The sequence below is a fragment of the Dromaius novaehollandiae genome, chromosome 3 (assembly GCF_036370855.1).
Source record: "Dromaius novaehollandiae isolate bDroNov1 chromosome 3, bDroNov1.hap1, whole genome shotgun sequence".
In the NCBI taxonomy this organism is placed as follows: Eukaryota; Metazoa; Chordata; class Aves; order Casuariiformes; family Dromaiidae; genus Dromaius; species Dromaius novaehollandiae.
In genome coordinates, this window is record NC_088100.1 from 75,662,834 (window position 1) to 75,683,161 (window position 20,328).

Below are 20,328 nucleotides of genomic sequence, written 5' to 3' on the forward strand. Positions count from 1 at the left end.
AATAGAACTCAGCCTTCCTCCTTCCTGCTCATGTAAAAGAGGTTGGGAATAGGAAAGAGGGGAGGGTAGACGCAAAACAGAATGAGGAAATTTTATGCATCAGTAGTGACATTCATTCCAGAGAAGTCAAATTTTTCCAGGAAAATAAAGCAAAAGATTTTGTTGATTAAATAAGTAGGGTTGCTTCAGTTACCAAATATTTTATCAGTCTATAAAATAACAGAGTGTTCTTCAGGGAGGGAAATGTAGTTTCTTCAGTTTTAAAGCATCTGACCTAAACCACTATCCTCAAATCGTAATAAGAAAGCGAATTACCGACTGAATTTCTATGACTGATATTTAATAGGAGTCAAGGATGGGGAATTAGGAAAATGTTTCCATTCAACTTTGAAATGAACTAGACAATTTGTGAAATTGAGATATGCAAGAAGGCTGTAGCAAGAGTGCAAAGTGCAGTAGGGAATGATCTGAAAACTGTGATGGTGCGGAACTACGGAGAAAAGGCTGGTGATGAAAGAAATGAGAATTGTAAAAGGAGGTGATGACAATCACAAGCAAAGGGAGTGTTTTAAATTTAGATTGGTTATATGATTAATATTTTGAGGGAGTGATGCAGTTACACATCTTTGAATGGCAGTGTTTTGTGTTTGGTAGTACATGAAACACTAGAACCGTAGTAGACCATGAAGTGGATGTTGTAGTCAGAAGCTAAATAGAAGAAAGAGGATCTGTCCCTTTGGATTGGCAGTAATTGCATTTGGGTGCTATTTCCTTCTGATTCAGATCATGTCTGTATGCACAACTAACATAGTATCTGCTAGTAATCAGCTGTTTTAGCCGATGTGTTTCTAAACACAATTTGTCCTGCTTTTTGTTTACAGCTGCATCTTGGTGTTCATTGATTCAGCTGAACCAGTGAGTCCCTTGTAGACAAGTTGTTTGCTCCTGTCCTCCTTTGTTCTGTACATGCTCCATATGTTGTCACCTACGCCTGCCACTGCCACATTTACTTTCTCTTCACTGGTTGTCATGACCCTTCCAAACACTAACTTCTTTACTTTTATTTCTGTGTGTGTTTTTGCACATGCATGTGTGATGAAAAAGAGGAAGCAGAAAAGGGAATTTGTGTAACAAATAGAAGTCCAGTATTTTCTTTCTTTAAAGCAGTAGTAGTTATGGCTAGTGGGAGGCATGTTGAACCCTCCCCACCGCGGCTGTGCTGTACAGAGTGACAGAGTAAGCTAAATCCACTAGTGGGACTTCCGAGCAGTATCATCTAACTACCTATGGAGCCTGTGCAGACCCCAGGTAAAGGGAAAGACCGACTGTGGCCACCTACATGGTTTCTGTCAGGACTATGATCAATGGAATGGGAGCATACTCAGTACTCTAAAAAGACTTTTAGTTTTGTGTGCTGTTTTTCATTTAAGAGAAGATAGCAGCTTCTTATATATTACTGTATGGTTGTGCATACAATTTAGGTTGTCTCCCTTAATAACGTGGTATAAAAATTAGTGCTGTATTTTAAATAACATTCCATGCTAGCGAGATATGAGTATGTGCATCAGTGCGCTATGCTTATTGCATTTACTTTCTACTTCATCCCGTTTCTGATTGACTTAGAAAAAAAAAATGGGGGGGGGGTAAATCTCTGTTTTCATCTTTTGATCACTTGCTCATTTTCTCTTTTTTTTTTAATGAGCTTTTTAAGATTCAAGCCCTCTGCAGTGTGCCTCTTCTCACTAATTGATAGTTGCTTAGTCATTAAACCTACCTGGCTCATGCAGCACTAGAGGTAATCATAACCAAAAATCTGTTAGTACAGCTGAACTTTCTTTACTAGATGATTTAAGTCTACCTTACAAAACTGCAATAAAATTACTAGTAGGAATTCGTACAGTTATAACTTTAACAATCATTCTAGAACTATCAGGGTGTGTTTGAATTACTGACAACTGATGACATGAGAGGATTTTGAAACAATTTGTTTATTATTGTGCCTGGGCTTTGTTAAATGGTGAGTATCGAAAAACAGGAAGACAGTAGCAGGGCATTTCGGATGTCTAATAATGAACCATAATATTTTAAACTAATCTTTCAGTTTTTTGGCAGGGCGGGTCTGAAGACAAATACTGAAAGAGAATAACATGTTAAAAATATAAATGTTCAAAGTGTTTTAAAGGACCTCCTGGTAACTACAGTTCAGTAAACTAAGTTCAGAAAATGATCTTTGAATTTGCATGGGGTTCTCATTATTTATTTTACAGGGTTATCAAAATCTTTAGCATCAAAATGCTGTTAAAAGGCAATGTGTTTCTAATCTACCTCAGATGTGGGTTTTTTTGTTTGTTTTTGTTTTTGTTTTGCTTTGCTTTGCTTTGCTTTAAGGGTTTCAAGTCTGCCAACCTTCATTTTCCTTCTTTCTTGCAAAGCTTATACTCTTGCTGCTTGTCTGTCTTAGCCTCTTAGGTTGTGCTGTTGCCTTCTCGTAGTGATGCCAGCTGGCACAAAATTCAAGCTAATATGCTAAACAGTAATTTTAAGCTTGTGTTCTGCCTCTTGTAATGCCACTTTCACTGGTTAGTAACCAGAGAGGGTTAGATCTGACACGCAACTGTTTGAGCAGATTAGTATGAGATAGATGATGATAGTGAATTCTATAGCAGACTTCATAGAATCACTGGTAGGTCTCCATATCCAGGAGCAAAACTGTGTTTGAGTCAGATTTTTGTGTGTTGTCTGCTATTATACTTGGTAGCTTTTCAGAGAAAGATGTGAGAATTCCTGAAATAAAAGTAGTGAAGAGGTATTAATGAACTTTATATTTGCAAAAAGCAGTTACTGTGTTAGAATTGTTGACTTATGCTTTGATTCTGGATAGTGATGTACATACATGATATCTTAATATTTCTCAGTGTTACCTGTATTATAGGACAAATGGAGAACTTCAAACCTTTTAATTTAAAAATGTGTGCAAGACACATGCATGTAAAATAAGCAGAATACTTAAGAACTGAGTTACCCGTCACATCTTTATTAGTTGCCTTTGTAGATGTATTATAGATTTGCAAATCCCAAGTCTAAAAAACAAATCAGATGGTGTGCATAGTATCTAGATGAAATACTGATAACCTAATAGACTGTTATGCTGCTTGTGAATCCTTTGCATGTAGAAGTGAATCATCCTTGAGGTAAATTTGCTACAGCCTTTGGGTGGCAAATCTGAGACAGAGCCTTTTTTTTCCCCCCCAGACTATTTGGTAAGTTAATAGAAACTTCTGTGTAGAAATACAGTTCCAAATTACTTCAGCTGCAAGTACTCAGTGTTTTCACAAGTCAGATCTGAAGTTGAGCAGCTGTCTTTTAGTGGGTACTTTTTTCAACAGCTTGGCTTAAGTTGCATACTTGACACAGTTTATGTAGTTGACCAGAATCAGAAATTGAACCAAGTTTTCTAGAATGGCAGTCATTTACCTTAATCATGAGATTCTTTTCCCCTTCTGCAAATCCTTGCTTTTTCTGTACCAGACTTTATATAGCAATGTGCGGTGCTTTTAAAATACAAGTAACAGCCCTGTTCACTGTGCAGCTTTCATTATTTTCTTTCTTCAAACTTTCAGTGAGAACCGAGATCTTTCCACTTCCTTCTTCTATGACTTGGTGATTCTTTTTTCTTCCATATATTCTTCAGAAAATATTTTCTTTTTTTGGAGTTAAATGCCAGTGTATACATCATAGCCTACCCCAGTCCTATACAACTAGGGAAAGAATTAATTATTATTATTATTATTATTTTTTGGATTTAGGAAGTAGAAGGAGGCGGTGTGAGGTCACACTATTAATTTACTTGTTGCTCATTAGCAGCTGAAAACAGGGTTTGTGCTTAAGATTTTAAGATTGTAAGATTAATATTTGTCAGTGTTCTTTACTCAGTTACCTTAATGAACTAGTCTTTCTAAAGAAAAAGTCTACTGAAATGCTATTTCTAACCAATAGGATAATTGTAATATGTACTAACTCATACAGATTTGTGATACTAAAAAAAAAAAAATTCATGCATTTCCCCTATGAGTTTGCCAGACTTGAGAAAGCTTTAGTTTCTGAGCAAAAGCTTTCTAGATGTTTTGGAAATCTTGCATTCTCTGCAACATTCTGGGCTTTGTTCTTCAGGCCCTGAACTAGAAAGCTGAGAAATGTTTTAGCGCTCTTAGAACTGTTGGGACTATGCAATTTGGAGAGAGAATCTATCAGAATAACTTGGAGAGGGAACAAGAGCTAGAACTGTGAAGAATGAGAGTACGTTGAAATGAGGAACCTGGAGAACAGGACTGAATGCTGCTAATGGCAAATGGGAAGAATTTGAATGGGGCGAGGTGCGGCAAAAGGAGGTGGGTAGATAGAGTAGGTGTTGGTGGGAATTGGGAAGTTGGGTGGAGAATAGAAGCTGGAGGGGAAGCTAGGTAAAGAGAAGCAGATCAGATTAGGAATGATATAGTATGTTTTTAAAGTTCTGAATTTGTTGGGAATCCTTGTTTTTTGTCAGTATGATGCTGCAGTGGTGAGGTTACTATATATAGCTGTAATAGCTTAAGGGAGCAGAAAAAAGGGTGAAATACTTGGTATATTGGAAAAAGCCTATAGCAATCTCATTGTTTTCAACTCTTATTTAGCTTTGAAGTCTCCTGCTTTTATTTCAGACCTCAGGAAGGATTAGTATGCCCAAAAGCTTGTCTGGATTTCCCAGTTACACCTGTTGGTCTAATAACAGATAGTGCCTTTACTGGCAAACCTTGTCTTGAGTATGATCGTTTGGTGGAATATCTGATTTCCCCGCCCCGGCCGGGATTTTTTTCTTTAACATGAGGGGCTGTGCTTAAACATGGAATTGTTCGCAGATCTGTACAAACCTCCAGAGATGTTAGAAAGTGCCAGAGGTCAAGTGGCCTTGCTGCTCTTAGAATTCTTCAAATTCTTGAGGCATTTTCTCTTTTCAGTTCCCCTTAAGGGGACTGAATATTTCTGTCCCTGCATTCTTCAGTGTGCCTGTGAATATCAATGACTATACCATTCATTCATAACATTTCCTGAACTGGTACAATACTCTTAAGACTTTTGTAACAGTGTAGAAATTATTCATGGTAGGAGTACATACACTTTCTAAAGCATGTTTTGTTTTGTGTTTTTTCTTTTTTCCTGTTAGCTCTTTCTGCAAATCAAATAAGAACACATTTGAGGAATGCTCCAGATTTGGGAGGAAAGTGCTCTATCCACATACCTCTCCATTCTGCAACCTTAATACAACTCCTTCGCATGCGTACATTTAGATAGTCTTTGAGTTACATTATTGCACCAGTTCTTTTCTGGAGAACTGCTGTCTTACCTGGTTAGTGATTGAATGGAATTTTGTAACAAAGGAAACTGATTTGTATATGACTTGCAAGATGCTGCAGGTATTGGAAGATATATAGTGAATGAAACAAGCATGAAGGGTGATTTGATAGTTAATAAGATAGTGAAGTGCATCATCTGATAACAGGATTATGTCATCAGAATTTGCATGATGCTAGGCAAGTAACACAAGTGAAACTCTTCATGTGTCGTCATTAATAATTTACAATATTTCATGTTTCCCAGAGCTAAGCTAGAGATTCTGGGGTTTGGTTCACAGAAGTGTTGCAAATCCAAGGTACATTTGAAGTCAAGGAGCTTTGAACACAGTGCTAAATACTCTGAAATGTCAAGCAGTAGCTCTCACTATTTTGTCACCCGTAAGTGTGGCTTGACTGGTGTTTCTCTATCATAATTTTCCATATGTAGAATGGCAATAGTCTTACGCTGAACAGGCTTGTTCAGCACCAGTATTTCTGGTATTAATAGATATTATAGTGAGGAACACAGTAGCGAAGACCCTATGGAAATTATTACTTCTTCCTGTAGAAGAGTCAAAAGTGAGCTATGTGCAGGAGATAATGCTTAGATTTGCACAGTGAACAGTGAAAAGAAGACAAAGTAGTCAGTGATCATTCTGTAAGTGTGTGGGGTTTTTTCTTGTTTGTTTGGTTTTTTTCCTCTCTATTCTTGCATTAAGCAGGGGCCCTATGGGGGGCAGGGGGAAATGTGACCATGGAGCTTGTTGTGTTCCACCTGGTGACCACTGGACTACAGCTAGTCTACAGATGCTTCTGTCCAGCCTGTCACTACTTCCGTAAGAGAGTGGGAACCACTGTCTGATACACCAGCCATTGCCTCCTGACCTGATCATACGCAAAGTCTAGCTTGAAGTGTTTTTGTTAGCTCTACAGAAGAGCAATGTGATGAATGTCTGCTGCTTCTGGGGAAAGCACAGGAAGAGAAGAGGAGGTTGCTTGCACCATTAGGCAGAAAAAGGCTGCTATTACGTGGTTAGGGAGAAGGCAATGACTGCTTGTGGAGAGAATAGGGAAGTAGGCTGCTGGTGTTCAGGTTGTGAATCTGATGGACAACAGGATGTTTCCCAGACCTAAGATCAAGCCCCCACCAGTGTCAAGGTTGGATTGTTCATGCTAAATAGTTTCAGAACCCATACATGCTGCAGTTTTTATGAAATTGCATGTGCACTTTAAGCATGGGATTTCTTTAATTCTAAGTGTTTGACTTAGAAACCTTAATAATGTTGTCCTGCATTTTGAATTCTTTTTTGGGAGATTGTGATGAGCATATAGAAAATGACCTTGGAAACCATTCTTTGCCTTTTGATCATCCAGAATTCTATGTAGATGACAAACTCAAAATAATGAAAGTTCTCCAAGGTCACCTCTACATAAGAGGTAAAGCAAGAGGAGAGAAAATTATCCTTTGCTGTATTGATTCAGGTAGACTCATGCTAATTTCTGAGACTGTTTTACACTCGCAAATCTTGTGTTGTTGGTATGAAGAAACATTATATCCATACCCTAAGAAATGTGATCTGGAGCTGATTGAATCAGTGTGGTGGTGGTGTTTTTCCTTGTTGCTGCAGTCACTTTTTTTTTTTTCTCTCTTACAGAAAAAATGGGTTTACCAACTCAGTCTGTGCATAAAGACAATGGGAAAGCCATTGAGAATGTGGAAGAGCACAGCTATAAGCAAGGGAAAAAGAACCGAGCCACCCTAAGGACAACAGAACGAGATCACAAGAAAAATGTGCAGTGCTCATTTATGTTAGACTCAGTTGGTGGGTCTTTGCCAAAAAAAACAATTCCAGATGTTGATCTCAATAAGCCTTACCTCAGCCTTGGCTGTAGCAATGCTAAGCTTCCGGTCTCTGTGCCCATGCCAATAGCCAGAACTACACGCCAGACTTCTAGGACTGATTGCCCAGCAGACCGCTTAAAATTCTTTGAAACCCTGCGGCTTTTGTTAAAACTTACCTCAGTCTCAAAGAAAAAGGACAGGGAGCAAAGAGGACAGGAAAACACCTCTTCTGTCTGGCTGAACCGATCCAATGAACTGATCTGGCTGGAGCTGCAAGCTTGGCATGCTGGCCGGAGCATTAATGACCAAGACCTCTATCTCTATGCGGCCCGTCAAGCTATCCCTGATATTATCAATGAAATCCTCACCTTCAAAGTGAACTATGGAAGCTTCTCCTGTGTAAAAAATGGAGCCAGTCTCAATGGTACTGCAGGAGAAGGAGTTTGCAAAGCAACACATGGAACTAGTGCTTTGGGTTACTCAAGTTACCACGAACACCTCCATCGCCAGCGGGTCTCATTTGAGCAAGTAAAGCGGATAATGGAGCTGCTGGAGTATATAGAAGCACTTTATCCATCTCTGCAGGCTCTTCAAAAGGACTATGAAAAGTATGCTGCAAAGGACTTCCAAGACAGAGTGCAGGCACTCTGTCTGTGGTTAAACATTACAAAAGATTTAAATCAAAAACTAAGGATAATGGGAACTGTTTTGGGCATCAAAAATCTTTCTGACATTGGCTGGCCAGTGTTTGAAATTCCTTCTCCTGGACTGTCTAAGGACAATGATCCAGAGGATGAGGAAGTTGATAGGGAAACAGAAGTAAAGGAATCCTCAGGAACTTGCACAGAGGAGAGTGATGGTGAAGAACAAATCTCTGAGGAAAACGTCGAGGAACTTAGACAAGCCATCAAGAACAATTTTACTAATAAGCCAAATTTTGACTTTCAGGACCATTTTTCAAGGAAGCTTGATAGGCTTGAATCTGAGGATGACTCTGCCTCTTGGGTTATTCCAGAATGCAGTGCTGAGGCAGGCTGCAGCAAACACTGTTTGACCTCTATTTACAGGCCATTTGTAGATAAAGCACTGAAGCAAATGGGGTTGAGGAAGCTAATTTTAAGACTGCACAAGCTAATGCATGGTTCATTGCAAAGGGCCCGTATGGCGCTGGTAAGGAGTGATCACCAGCTAGAGGTAGGTACTTATTAGAGTAAATGGGTAACAGGAGTACCTCCACCTGCAGTATTGTTTTTAATTGAAACTAGAGGAATTGTGATCTTGTGAAAATATCAGTCACTTTGCTGGGTTTCAAAAGAGAGAGAGAATGTATGTTATGCTTAAGAGCCCTATGCTACTACTGCTGAGGTAAATCTGTTGTTTTGCTCTAACAGCTAAAACTGTAAGTCAGACAAATTGAAATGGAAAATCAGGCACAAAAGTTCAATCATGAGAAAAGATTAGCGAGGGAAATGGTACACTTTCCTTTTCTTGTCTTCAAGAGTGGCTATCTCTCTGGAAGATAGCCTTTAGCAAAACATCATTATTGGTCTTTTTCCTGGTCTAAATAAGTGAAATACTGTAGTGGCACAATAAGAATATTTTCTTCAACTAGCTCTTAGTTTGATTTTTTTTTTTCTTTTCTTTTTTTGTTTTCCTTCTTTAGGTGATGTTATATGCTTAATTAAAATAAGTGAGTTTAAAAAAAAAATTATCAAGTAAGCTGTAAACCAAGGACAGTATCTGAAGTTTCATGTGGTAATCTGTGGTCACTAACTCTTTCAAGGCTTAATATTTTTTCTTAACATAAACTTTTAGGCAATTTTATATTAGGAAGAACTAGTAATCAGGATGACTTACCTCCTTGATAAAATGGCATCGTGTGGGGCTTAACCATAGATAAAGAGATTTCTTATGATATTATGCCAGCTCTTACACAGATGCCTTTTGTGCTCTTTGACATGTCGACTTCTTATTTGCAAAAGGAGAGAGAAAGTTTGCCTCCTTTGGAATTGATTTTTAGGATGATTATATTCATATTTATGAAGTAATTTTTTTCTTTTGAAAAGGCTTTTAGAGATTATTAAAAAAAAAAATACCATTGGTTGAATTTTCATTTATTCTCCAGATGACTTCAACTTGTTCTAGGAAGTTTTGCATTAAAAAAAAAAAAAAAAGTTTATTTCTAGATAGCCATGTACATAAGCAAAACTTGCAGGTATCTGTTACAGTAACCAAAAAAAGGAAAAGAAAAGCAAAACAAAACATATATTTTGGGTTAAAAGTTTCACTCGATATGTAGGTAGAAATACTTTTAAAATGAAGGGAAATAAAACTTAATTTGAGGGGTTTGAAAACAATTTTGTGTACATTTGTGAAATTGCTAAATACCTTAAATATGTGGACGTCAGTAAGGGTTCTTGAAACTAGTTAGTGAAACACGAATAACTAAAGGCTTTGCTGAAGATTCACGGAACTAAACCTTTTGGAAACTGAGCAGTGGATGACCTGTGTGAGATGTAATGATAATCTCTCCCTCCTCTTCCACCTGTGTGACTTCTTACAGTGTTCATTTTCACAAATTATTCCGTTTTCTTTGGACTGTTGTCCTCTTTTTAGCCATGATACCATTTCTTAACATGAACGTTATGAAAAAAGGACTGTAAACTTCTTTGTCTGCCCTAAAATTAAAAGAATGCTGCCAAAAATGGAAAACACTATTTGTCATAAGTGTGATACCTACTGTAGCAACAGATGACATCAGACTAAAATAGGAGAAGACACAGTTTTGAATTGCTTGGCATTTGCATCTGACAGTACTTTGCATGTAGTGTCTTGGGATTTTTCTGTGCAGTTCAGGCTGATATTTGTATTAAGTCAGAGCTACTAGTGTTTAGTTAGTCTTTGTTGCTTCTGATAAGTTATTTTTATATATTGACTCTGTGCTTATGTATGTACATGTATTTTTAAAAACCGTGAAGATATTTTCACTTCTATTATTACTTAATGATTAATTTACATCTAAAATGCTCTTTCTGAATTCTCCCGCTGTATTTAAAAAAATCTATGTTAATGCTAATTTCATTTGAAATATGTAAGTGTTTATACAAATAGGTTTTTAGAACATTTTTAAATACAAGTGTCATTCATTATAATTAGGCTCTAATACTTTAACATGGCTTATGCAAGCAAGAGTCTGTTTTGTTCAGAAGTTCTGTGATTTGAGTCTTAACAACATAGCTAATATTTATTTTAAATTACAAAATTAGGTATGTAGCTAATTCAGTAGAACAATATCCAAAGCACTTGCACCCTATTTTTAGTTCATTTAACTAGCTATGCTTTTGACTATAGATTTTTATGTAGGATCTTAATGAATTGCTTGGTTTTTGTTTTCTTGGGTTTTTATAGAGGTGTTTTGTAGACCTTAACCTGTTTAAAATTGGGCCTGCTGAGAATTAAGTTTACTCAAGTTGAATAATAGAAGGTCAAGGGACTAAAACTAAGCCCTTATGTTTCAAAGTCTTTTGCTGTTTTCCTTAATGTTAAAAAATGAAGTAACACATTCAATTTTGCTGGGTTATTTTTGCTGCTGGACTAGTTCTTTAATATTTTTATCAGAACTAAATATTCTAAAACTGCACTTGCATTACAGTGAGGATTTTTTTCAAATATTTTGTTGTAGTCTAGTAGCAAGTGTAGCATTTGCATGATCTATTACTAATTAAAATCTCTCATGTAAAAGCTTTTAGCACTGGTGCTATTCTTCAGAAAGTAGGGGAGGTGATTTGTTTTTTGTTTTTTAATGGAGTCAGATTAAAAAGGTCTATTAATATACCTTTTAAGAGGATAAGTTCCTGTACTGTAGATCAACTAGTGATTAAAATTCAGTTGTACGAGCTATAGTGGAAGTCTCTGCTCGTGCATGTTTGCTATCTCTGCATAGTGCGCTAGTGGTTTTATAAACCGCTTAAGAATTTGCAGCTCGTAATAAATTTTGTGCCAACATTAGATATAGTGAATATTCTATTCCATCCGCCGTGACAGAGTCAAGCATCACAATATTAGAAAAAAAAAATACTTAGAAAACTTACTCTGTCAGGAACTGTAATTTTGTGTGGCTTTTTTGAGAATGCAGAGCTTGTATGATACTGTAGGCACAAAATGTCAAAAATGTGTATGTAGGTGTAAAGGAATAATTTCTTCTTTCATTGTCTGTTAGATAATGAAGTTAAACATGGCTAGTGTGTGTGAAAGTTTTTAGCTTTCTAGGCAGCACTTTATCATTTAATCTAATTTCTGTTAATCTGTTTTCCTTTCCTTTGAAGTGATGCTAGTTAGATTTGGCACTGAAGAAAAAGGTAACGAATGCTAATTATGTCTATTAATATGTCAGTGAAGGATATTCAGGTGTTATAGTTAGCAGGTATGAATTAAGAATTAGAATAAAGCAAATTCAATCTGAGTGAAAGAGTCCAAACCTTACAGGCACGTTTTTCCTTAAGTGATGTACATTGTGCAGTTTTCATTATTGCAAACTGCGCACGTAGTAAAGTCCAAATTTTCTGAAAACTTAGAGTAAATTTATATTAAAACACACAGTGCCTGCATGTACATCTTTGATTAGAACATTATAACACGATATATAGTTTAGATATGTACAATGTATAGTTATTTTCTCTAATTAGAAGGTGTTTCTAAATGAAAAATAAGTTTATTTTTATTAATTGGAAAAGATATCAAGTAGATCTCTTTTTCTTTTGTTTTCCTTTTGTAATTCCAGTTTCAATTTCTTACATCTACCAGAGTTTATAAGCTATTTTTCAGCTGTTCTGGTGAATTTAGCTAGTGACTCTTGAACATTGCATTACTTTGCAATGTGAACATACTTAAAAAATGAGTTTACTCACCATTCTCAGGTATTGTATCTTAGAATGACCTGAATATGCATTCCTGTATATTAGGCTTAACTTATATATTCATGATAACTTTAAATAACAGTTTCTTCTTATGCAGCGAAGGCTTTTCTGCTTTAGTGGGTGCTTTAATCATCTTAAGCAAAACAAAGTAAGAGATTTTGTTTACTCAAGGGTCCACGATTGCTTTCCTCAGCCTGGAGATCCTCTAAAAAAAAGTAGAATGTTAGCTTTAAAAAAAAAACAAAAAAAAGACTGCGGTGGCTGATTTGTCAGTTAATTAAAAAGCAGCTGAAATAAAAACTTAACCTTTTAAAGATAATCTTTTGTGCATGCTACTTAAAACAAACCCTAAATCTTAAAGTTAAGGATCCTCTTCACAATGCCTATTTCTTGTTACAGTTTTCAGAATTTCCAGATCCCATGTTGTGTTCAGATTATGTGCAGTTATTAAATTCCCCACCTTCCTGTGAGAAAAAATGCAGCACTGTATCATGGGAAGAGCTGAAATCTATGGATTTACCATCTTTTGAACCTGCATTCTTGGTCCTTTGCCGAGTCCTGCTCAATGTTATCCATGAATGTCTCAAGCTAAGGTTGGAACAAAGACCTGCTGGGGAACCATCTCTTTTGAGTATTAAGCAGGTTTGCCTCAACTGTTCTTTATTTTTATTATTTGAAATTACTTTGTCTTTTTGTTGTGGTAAGGTGGTCTGTTTAAAGAGGATTTGCTTAAGAAATGTCAGTACATAATTTTGTAATAATTTATGGAGTCTTGTATTTCATATGGAGATTTGGTTTTTACAAAGTAAATAACTGATCGCTGTAGCTCTCTGATTTAGACTGTCAGGAGTCAAAACTGGTGATTAAAGAATCATCAGCCAGTGAAAGTAAATAGTATTCCACTTGCACAAGCCTGTCCACAAAATGGTTTAAATAGTTGGCATTAAATGGACATATAACTGTTGATCTCCTTGTCTACTGTAAATTTGAATCTTTATTCTGTGTTGCCTCGTTCAAGAGTCTGAACATACACATTTTTTCTCTATTTGGGTGCCCTAGGCAGAATGACTAGTTTTAAAGAGACAGATTTAAGGGTCTGTGTATTTGTTTTTTCTTTGAAATCATCCTTTTTCCTTTGTGAATGTAAGACCTGCCAAAATTCAGAGGTCGCGTAGTGTAGGGTGGTGGGAGTGGGGACCAAAATGATCTTACTTCCTGAAGTAATTTTTGTATATAAAATGTCTGATACTTTCTGAAGTTAGTGAACAAAGATTTCCAGTCCTATTGCTATCTGAGAATGTTGTATGGGGGTTTCTTTTCTGATTATTTGATCTAAGGAGGACTATTCAGACAATCTTTTTAGGATGCCCTGAACCAGACTTTGCACAAAGGTGTTGATCTAAAGTCATCTCCCAGTCCCTGACAAACATGAGCAAATCATGGCTTCATCAGGTGGTTCTTCAGGGTCAACATTTAAATATACTCTCAAACTGATAGATGATTTCACGTTACAGCTATCCAGCATTCCAAAAGCAATTGCTAGGTTATTTTATAGTGTCAAGTATGTTAATCAACTAATTTAAGTTTCTGACAACCATTTCTGTGGCAGTCCTTATTTTTTGTTTCCCCTCCCCTCTTTCTTTCCTTGGGATTCTTCTAAGATTTTGAATCCTCTTGTATCCAATAGTACAGGACCTACAATGTCAATCTTATGAGTCAAATTATAGTCAAGTCTGACAGTGCAATATCCTTGTTTTCCAGAGACTGTGGATAATTTTTATCTTTGTCTCTTAGCTTCTTTGTGGACTTTCAGAGTTAAGTAAAGGTGACAGCTTCTTGCTGTGAAAGCAATGTACATGTTGCGGACCAGTTTGATACTGTCTCACTAATTACACTGAACAAATGAATTCAACGCACCAAATTCTTGCTACCCCAGGCAATATTCCAGAACATCAGAAGATTTCGCAAATAGTTCGTTTTGCTTCCTGAAGGAATTATGATTCCTAAGGTCTTGAGGAGTTTCAGAACAGAGTCTAGGGATCTGTTTTGTTCTTTGAGCTGACAAAATATTACACAATTACAGAAAAGTCTAGGTTGGAAGGGACTTCTGGAGATGATCTGGTACAACCTTTTGTTGAAAGTTGGGCCTTGGATTAGGTTATCCAGGACCCTGTCAACCAGGTCTTCAGTATTTGCAGGGAGGGAGACTCCACTAGTTCTCTGGGTAACCTGTTTCAATGTTTAATTGTTTTCATGGTAAATTTTTTTTTCTAGTATCTAGAAAGAATTTCCCCTGAAGCAACTTGTGTCTGCCTCTTGTCCTGTCATGTGCATCCTTGTGAAAAGAGTACCTTCGTTTTCTCTATAACTACCTTTTAGGTATTGAAAGGCTGTGATTAGATCCCCTTTGAGCCTTTTTTTCCTCTACATTTCTAACAAACCTAGTCCCTTCAATCTTTCTTCATATTCACATAGTACAGTCCAGTTGTGTTTCCACAGTGATGGTCTGAGTGTACCATCCATTTGGGGCAGTGAGTCCTTAAATATGTTAGTTTTTGGTACCATTTGAAATATGTAGCAGCATTGTTTGAATATATTATGCATGCCGGTCTTGATCCTCAACTTCTCCAAGGTGATTCTTAAAAAATAAATAAAAAGATACAGAACAGATTATATGCCTCCTGAAATGTACTTTCTTTCTCCCATTGTTTCTCACAAACCTCTCCTTTTTGAGAGATCTCCATGTTTCATTTCTAACAACACCTTCTGTAATCCTGATTATTCTGTGTCTTGGAGAGCTGTTCTCTTTTAATAGCAGTTTAACATTGTGTAGTGACAGTGTAGTTCCTGGAACAGTTCAAGGTAGTTCTTACCAGGTCTGCATTTATTGCTGAGAAGTGAAAGGTGTGTGTGTGCATATGTGTGCTTGATTTTTTAAATTTCTATATTCCATTTTTGTTAGGTGGCTAGATTCCCACTTTCTTTGTCTGTTTAAACTGGCAAGTGATTTTTTTTTGTCTTGCATGTGTTGAGTGTCTCACAGTGAAGTATCGTCTGCAGAATACCTGACAGATACCTCTCTTGATCTTGCATAACAGTTTGCATCGCCAAGAGGTAGTAGATGGTGCTGTTCTAGCACCACTACTAGTCTACTTCCACCAGTGTGGAAGAAGACTTCCTTCTTACAAAAAACAGTGAGGAAATCAGTGGACATTACTACTAAAAGGTTTTTAGTTCCAGATTATAGGACACTGTATTAGAGAGGGCAGTTTACGAACAAGTAATTTCTTACTTGCTCAAGTATGTCTATAACTAGAAGCACTGTAGCATATTGTAAATTGATCCTGGTGCTGATTTTTTAATTACTAATTCTGTTATCACCACATTTGTTAGCCAAGCAATATTTGAATGTGTTTTAATGATTAAAGAAGAAGCCAATTAAGGGATATATATTTGGATGGAGAAAGCAGTATCTGACAATAGGCATTCTTGTCTAGATAGTCTTAGCAGCATGTGTTGGATCTTCAAATTTTTGGATTAGCATTCCTTACCATCAGCCATAAACATTTTGTGCAGACTACTTAAGGAGCATTATTGTCATGTTACTCACTACTTCAGGGTAGTCTGACCTTGTTGAAAAGTGGTTTAAAAAGTCACAGTTACCGGGTTTCTGATTGGTTTCTGACTGATACCACTTAGAGCAATTGCCACAAATTACTAACTGGTTAATGCATTCTGCCGAGAAAGGTTTTGTGCATCAGTTATACATCGCTTAGAGTAGGTGGTGGTGGAAATTTTGAAAACTACTGGAATAAAAAAATTTGCATGTTTGGTGACATACTTAATTTATAGGTCAAATATTTGAAAGAATGAAAATCCTTACTATAAACTTGTTTGCTATAAATTACAGTGGAAGTTGTGTGACCTGCACCACCTGGTTTGCAGGAAAGAAGTTCTTCTACAGAATTGCTAAACAAAAGGAAATACATCAAACAAAGCAATAATAGTGATAATATCTTCAGCTTAAGCAAATTGCACATTCTTTAGGATGCCCATTATAGACCATTTCTGGGGGTTGCCTATTGCCGTGTTAGTTTCAGTTCCAACAAACTGACACTTAAAATGCCTAGCATTATTACTAGTTTTTTTGTAAATCCTATATTCTGTTGTTCAGTAACACTGTGTGTTTGTATACAGCAGTATTTTTAGAAGAAAGAATACTGTTTAAAAGAAAAAAATGTATTTTAATGAAGTTTCGATAGTATGCTAATCTGGAATAGACAAATCTTACTCTTCGCAAGTTTTAAAAGTGGACTTCGCATGTATCTGTGAAATATACTATACTGTGTAGCAAAGTTCTATGGGCAAGTGATATTGCAAAGTCCCATCTGTTTCTGTGAATAATGGGTAATTAGCTATAAATTTCAACTTTGAACAAATTACATGTTCCTTTGTGGATCCAAGGGCAAAATAAGACAATAGGTTAGCACAGTGTACACTGTATGTGAGTGGAGACTAAAGAATACACATTTATTTTTAAATGTGTGTCATACTAGGTATGTAAATAGCTAATTTTTGGATTTCCATCTTAAAATAAATTACACTAACTTTTTTCCTTTTTTTTCCACTGAACTATTGATAAGTTTTAAACTAGAGAGTTTATAAAATTACCTCCCCTCGCTCCTGCGTGTTTATGGTGCATAGCCTAATGCATTTTGGCCTGTAACAAATTCAGTAGAACTCCTGATGCTTTAATATTGTTATTTCTTGTATGGTTTTTGCTTTCATGTCATTATATTTTCTCATGCATAGAGTCTGCTATATTGATAATAACTATCCCTGCAAAAGAAATTACAGAAGAGTTCAAAAAAGCAGAGATTAATCAATAATTCCATTCCCTCTGCCTCTCCAAATGACCCTGTCTTCCCTCTCATTCTCTCAGACTCTTGATTTAATGATGTTGTTGCTCAGAAAAGATCAAGGGTTGTCAGACCTGGAAACTGATAATTAATTTCAGAAGAATAAAAGCTTAGCAGTGGAAGGACTTAAAGACATTTGCAAGTGTAGATTTGAAACTTATGGTACCGTTTGTGTACTCCTGTGTTTGTGGTTGTGCCTGTTTCTTTAAATAAATAAAAGCTGTAAGCTTTCAGGTAGGGGACACAGCTGTTTGACCAAAATGGTCACTTCTATTAATTAAAAGGTAGCTTGCCTGGTTTTAGCCTTTTCCAGTGAAACAGCGAAAGAAACTCCAACTGTTTTCAGGTATGGTACAGGTTTTAGAGTTGTGGGCACCTTTCCAATAAATTGAGACTGAAATTCCCATAGTAAAATACCTCTCATAGATCTTCAAGCTGCTGTCAAATGCACTGATGGTTGTGAGGCCTCTTGCCCAATTCAAAACTTTTAAACTATCCGGTAAGTTGCTTGCTGTGGCCCTGTGTAGAGGACAAAATCGGAAACATCTGCCTCCATCTCTGTGTACAGTTATGTGGCAAGAGGCATGATGGCAAGTAAATAACCCTGGAAAACTAGTGCAGATCTTTCCTGGAGACGTGTAGAGTGACTGTATTCATCTCTAAAAGCTGTATAAATCAGGTAGTGACAAACTGACATATTTAGACAAATTAAACTTTGAATTCCCAGAGAGAATTTAAGCATAATGTCTTTGCTGATTGCAGTTTGTGGGTTTTTCTCTTGCAGCTAGTAAGAGAGTGTAAAGAGGTCCTGAAGGGTGGCCTTTTAATGAAGCAATATTATCAGTTTATGTTACGTGAGGTGTTAGATGACTTGCAAAAGATTGACTGCAACATTGATCCTTTTGAAGAGGACCTGCATAAAATGTTAATGGTAAGCTTCAAAAAGAGAATGTATTTGGAGTTCCAATAAGTTTATTATTCTGACTATTACTGTTAGAAATCTATTGTCCCTGTCAGACATAGGACTTGATAATGTTTTTCATGGTGCTATATTGCCCTCGTTTTACTCTTTTAATGACCCTTGTAAGGCCTATGTCATTTTAAACAAAGAACAAATTAGCATATTAAGACAATGTTTTTTTAAAACTGGATTGTGGTACAATAAATTTGTAAATTGTATTTGTAATGAAACGGTTCATAAATAGAATTGTAAATTGCCCAGATTTAAATGGATAGTTTAATTTAACCTTTTATTATTAAATAAAATACAGGGTTTTTTTAATATCATGTTTTAATACCTTGGTATTGCATTAATCCAAGAATGATGCCTTATTTTTAGTAAGTATTTGTTATTGCAATAAGCTAAACACAAAGAGGTATTTTAAAGACAAGCTCTTGGCCTCTAGTAGGTATTAAATAAAATGTTCTTCTTTTGTGGTTTTAATTTAAAATCTTGTTCCCTCGATGACACTGGTTCATTTTTTCTGTTGTGAGTTGTTTGGGTTTTGTCCTCATTATTCAGAAAAAATACTCGAGGCTCAATATCTGATTGGTAGTGTTTCGTAAGCAAAGCTGCTGGTACCATTTATGGTTGAGGATACCTGGATTTTCCTGGTACAAGTTTGGTGGTTGTTTTTTCTTTTCCTCTTTTTTTTCTTTTTTTGGCCTATAAGGGTAAAAATGTACTGTTTCAAATAAAATTCCTTATGCTGTATGACTGCCTTGATCTGAAATTTCTAGAAACTTCCAGCACAAATGACCTGGCTAGATAAAAGAAAAATGGTATGTCTTGCCCATTCTGAAGTGCTTGTACCTGTTTCATTAAGGAGTTCTAATGTTTTTTGTGCTTTGAGGCAAGAGCTTGAACTCTGGCAGCAGATGCAGTTGCATAAGGGTTCTGCTTTTTGCAGGTCATGCAAGGTGTGATGACAGGGCTGTTTAAATAGGAATAACTTTATCAAGCTTTGAAGAACTGCGGTTGGTGCCTACTCAGAGTCCCAGGTTATGGTAGCAGGAGCCGCAGGGAAGAAGATAGGGTAAAAGGTTAGGATTGTCATAGAAGGTTGGGATGGCTGGGCAAGAGGGCTGCAGAGACGATCTGGACTGAAAATAGGCATGGGGAAAGTTGTAGGAAGTCAGAAAATTAAGGTAGGATCTGTGGTGGGGGAGGGAGAGGTGTCAGACTTGCTCTTTGCCTTTTCCTTTGGGCTCTTTGTAATAGGTAGGCAAGAGTCCTGGGAAAGAAATTGAGCTGGGAATGAAAGCAGAATTAAATACAATCAGGAATGGATATATAACCTGGGACTATCAGACAGAGCCTTTCCCTAACCTAGAGTAGAGTTTTAAGGTTTCGATGTCTTGGCATTATTACACTGTGGTCTGAAAATACCTGAAACCAATGGGAAGCACTTTATCTGCTTCTAACAAGGATGGCATTTGTTAACATTATGGATCTGAGAAGAAGCTGAGAAGGCAGTTCACTGTGCTTATCCATTTCCAGGAGGATATGTTCAGATGAAGCTTCCTGGTTAATAGAAGATTTTTAAACTTTTTTAATTCAGCTTTAAATAACTGTGGAAATCATGGGTATGGCTAGAGGGTTCACCACCAGGATGATAGCAGCACAGCAAATGAGGTGGTAATACTGTCAGTATTCTTAGAAAACTCTAGAGTATATAGTATGTAATACTTTAGCACTCTCTGTTTTCAGAACCATCTGTTGCACCTTTTGTGTGGAGTCGTGTAGGTCACTTTCAGTCTGGTTTGGTTCAGCAAACCAAAGATGTTCTTTAAATATTTTCTACCATTATTATAATATTAAGAGAACTTTGTTGATTTAGCAACAGGTTGTGTAATAATTTCTATTCAAAGTGTCTTGTTCCTTGTGCAGGTTTACTTTGATTATATGCGAAGCTGGATCCAAATGCTACAGCAGTTACCTCAAGCATCTCATAGTTTGAAAAATCTTTTAGAAGAAGAATGGAATTTCACCAAAGAAATAACTCCTTATATCAGAGGAGGTGAAGCTCAAGCTGGAAAACTGTTCTGGTAGGGTTTATAAAATTACTCTGCTGATGGTGTTGATTTATACCAGATATTTATTCAAGTCAGATTCACACTGATTATTTAAAAAATTCCATTCTTTCAAGTACTTTTGTTCGGGATTACCAGATTGGGCTTTTTGAGGCCCTGATAAGCAATTGATAGTCTTTCTGTGGAATTGCATTGTGTCTAGAATGTTTTTAGTTAAAAATTTGATGATATGGGTGCAATCAGTTTAG

The 20,328-nt window shown here is 36.5% G+C and overlaps 1 protein-coding gene across 6 annotated transcripts in view; it reads left to right on the plus strand.

Annotated features, from left to right (window-relative positions):
- Positions 1-20,328, plus strand: part of MAP3K4 (mitogen-activated protein kinase kinase kinase 4) — an 82,054-nt gene that overhangs the window by 24,802 nt on the left and 36,924 nt on the right. For all 6 annotated transcript variants that reach the window (XM_026109817.2, XM_026109819.2, XM_026109822.2 and 3 more), the window contains exons 3-6: positions 7,025-8,406; positions 12,528-12,770; positions 17,832-17,978; positions 19,938-20,095. In XM_026109817.2, the coding sequence (XP_025965602.2) occupies positions 7,025-8,406; positions 12,528-12,770; positions 17,832-17,978; positions 19,938-20,095 (1,930 nt within the window). The remainder of the gene's footprint in view (positions 1-7,024; positions 8,407-12,527; positions 12,771-17,831; positions 17,979-19,937; positions 20,096-20,328) is intronic.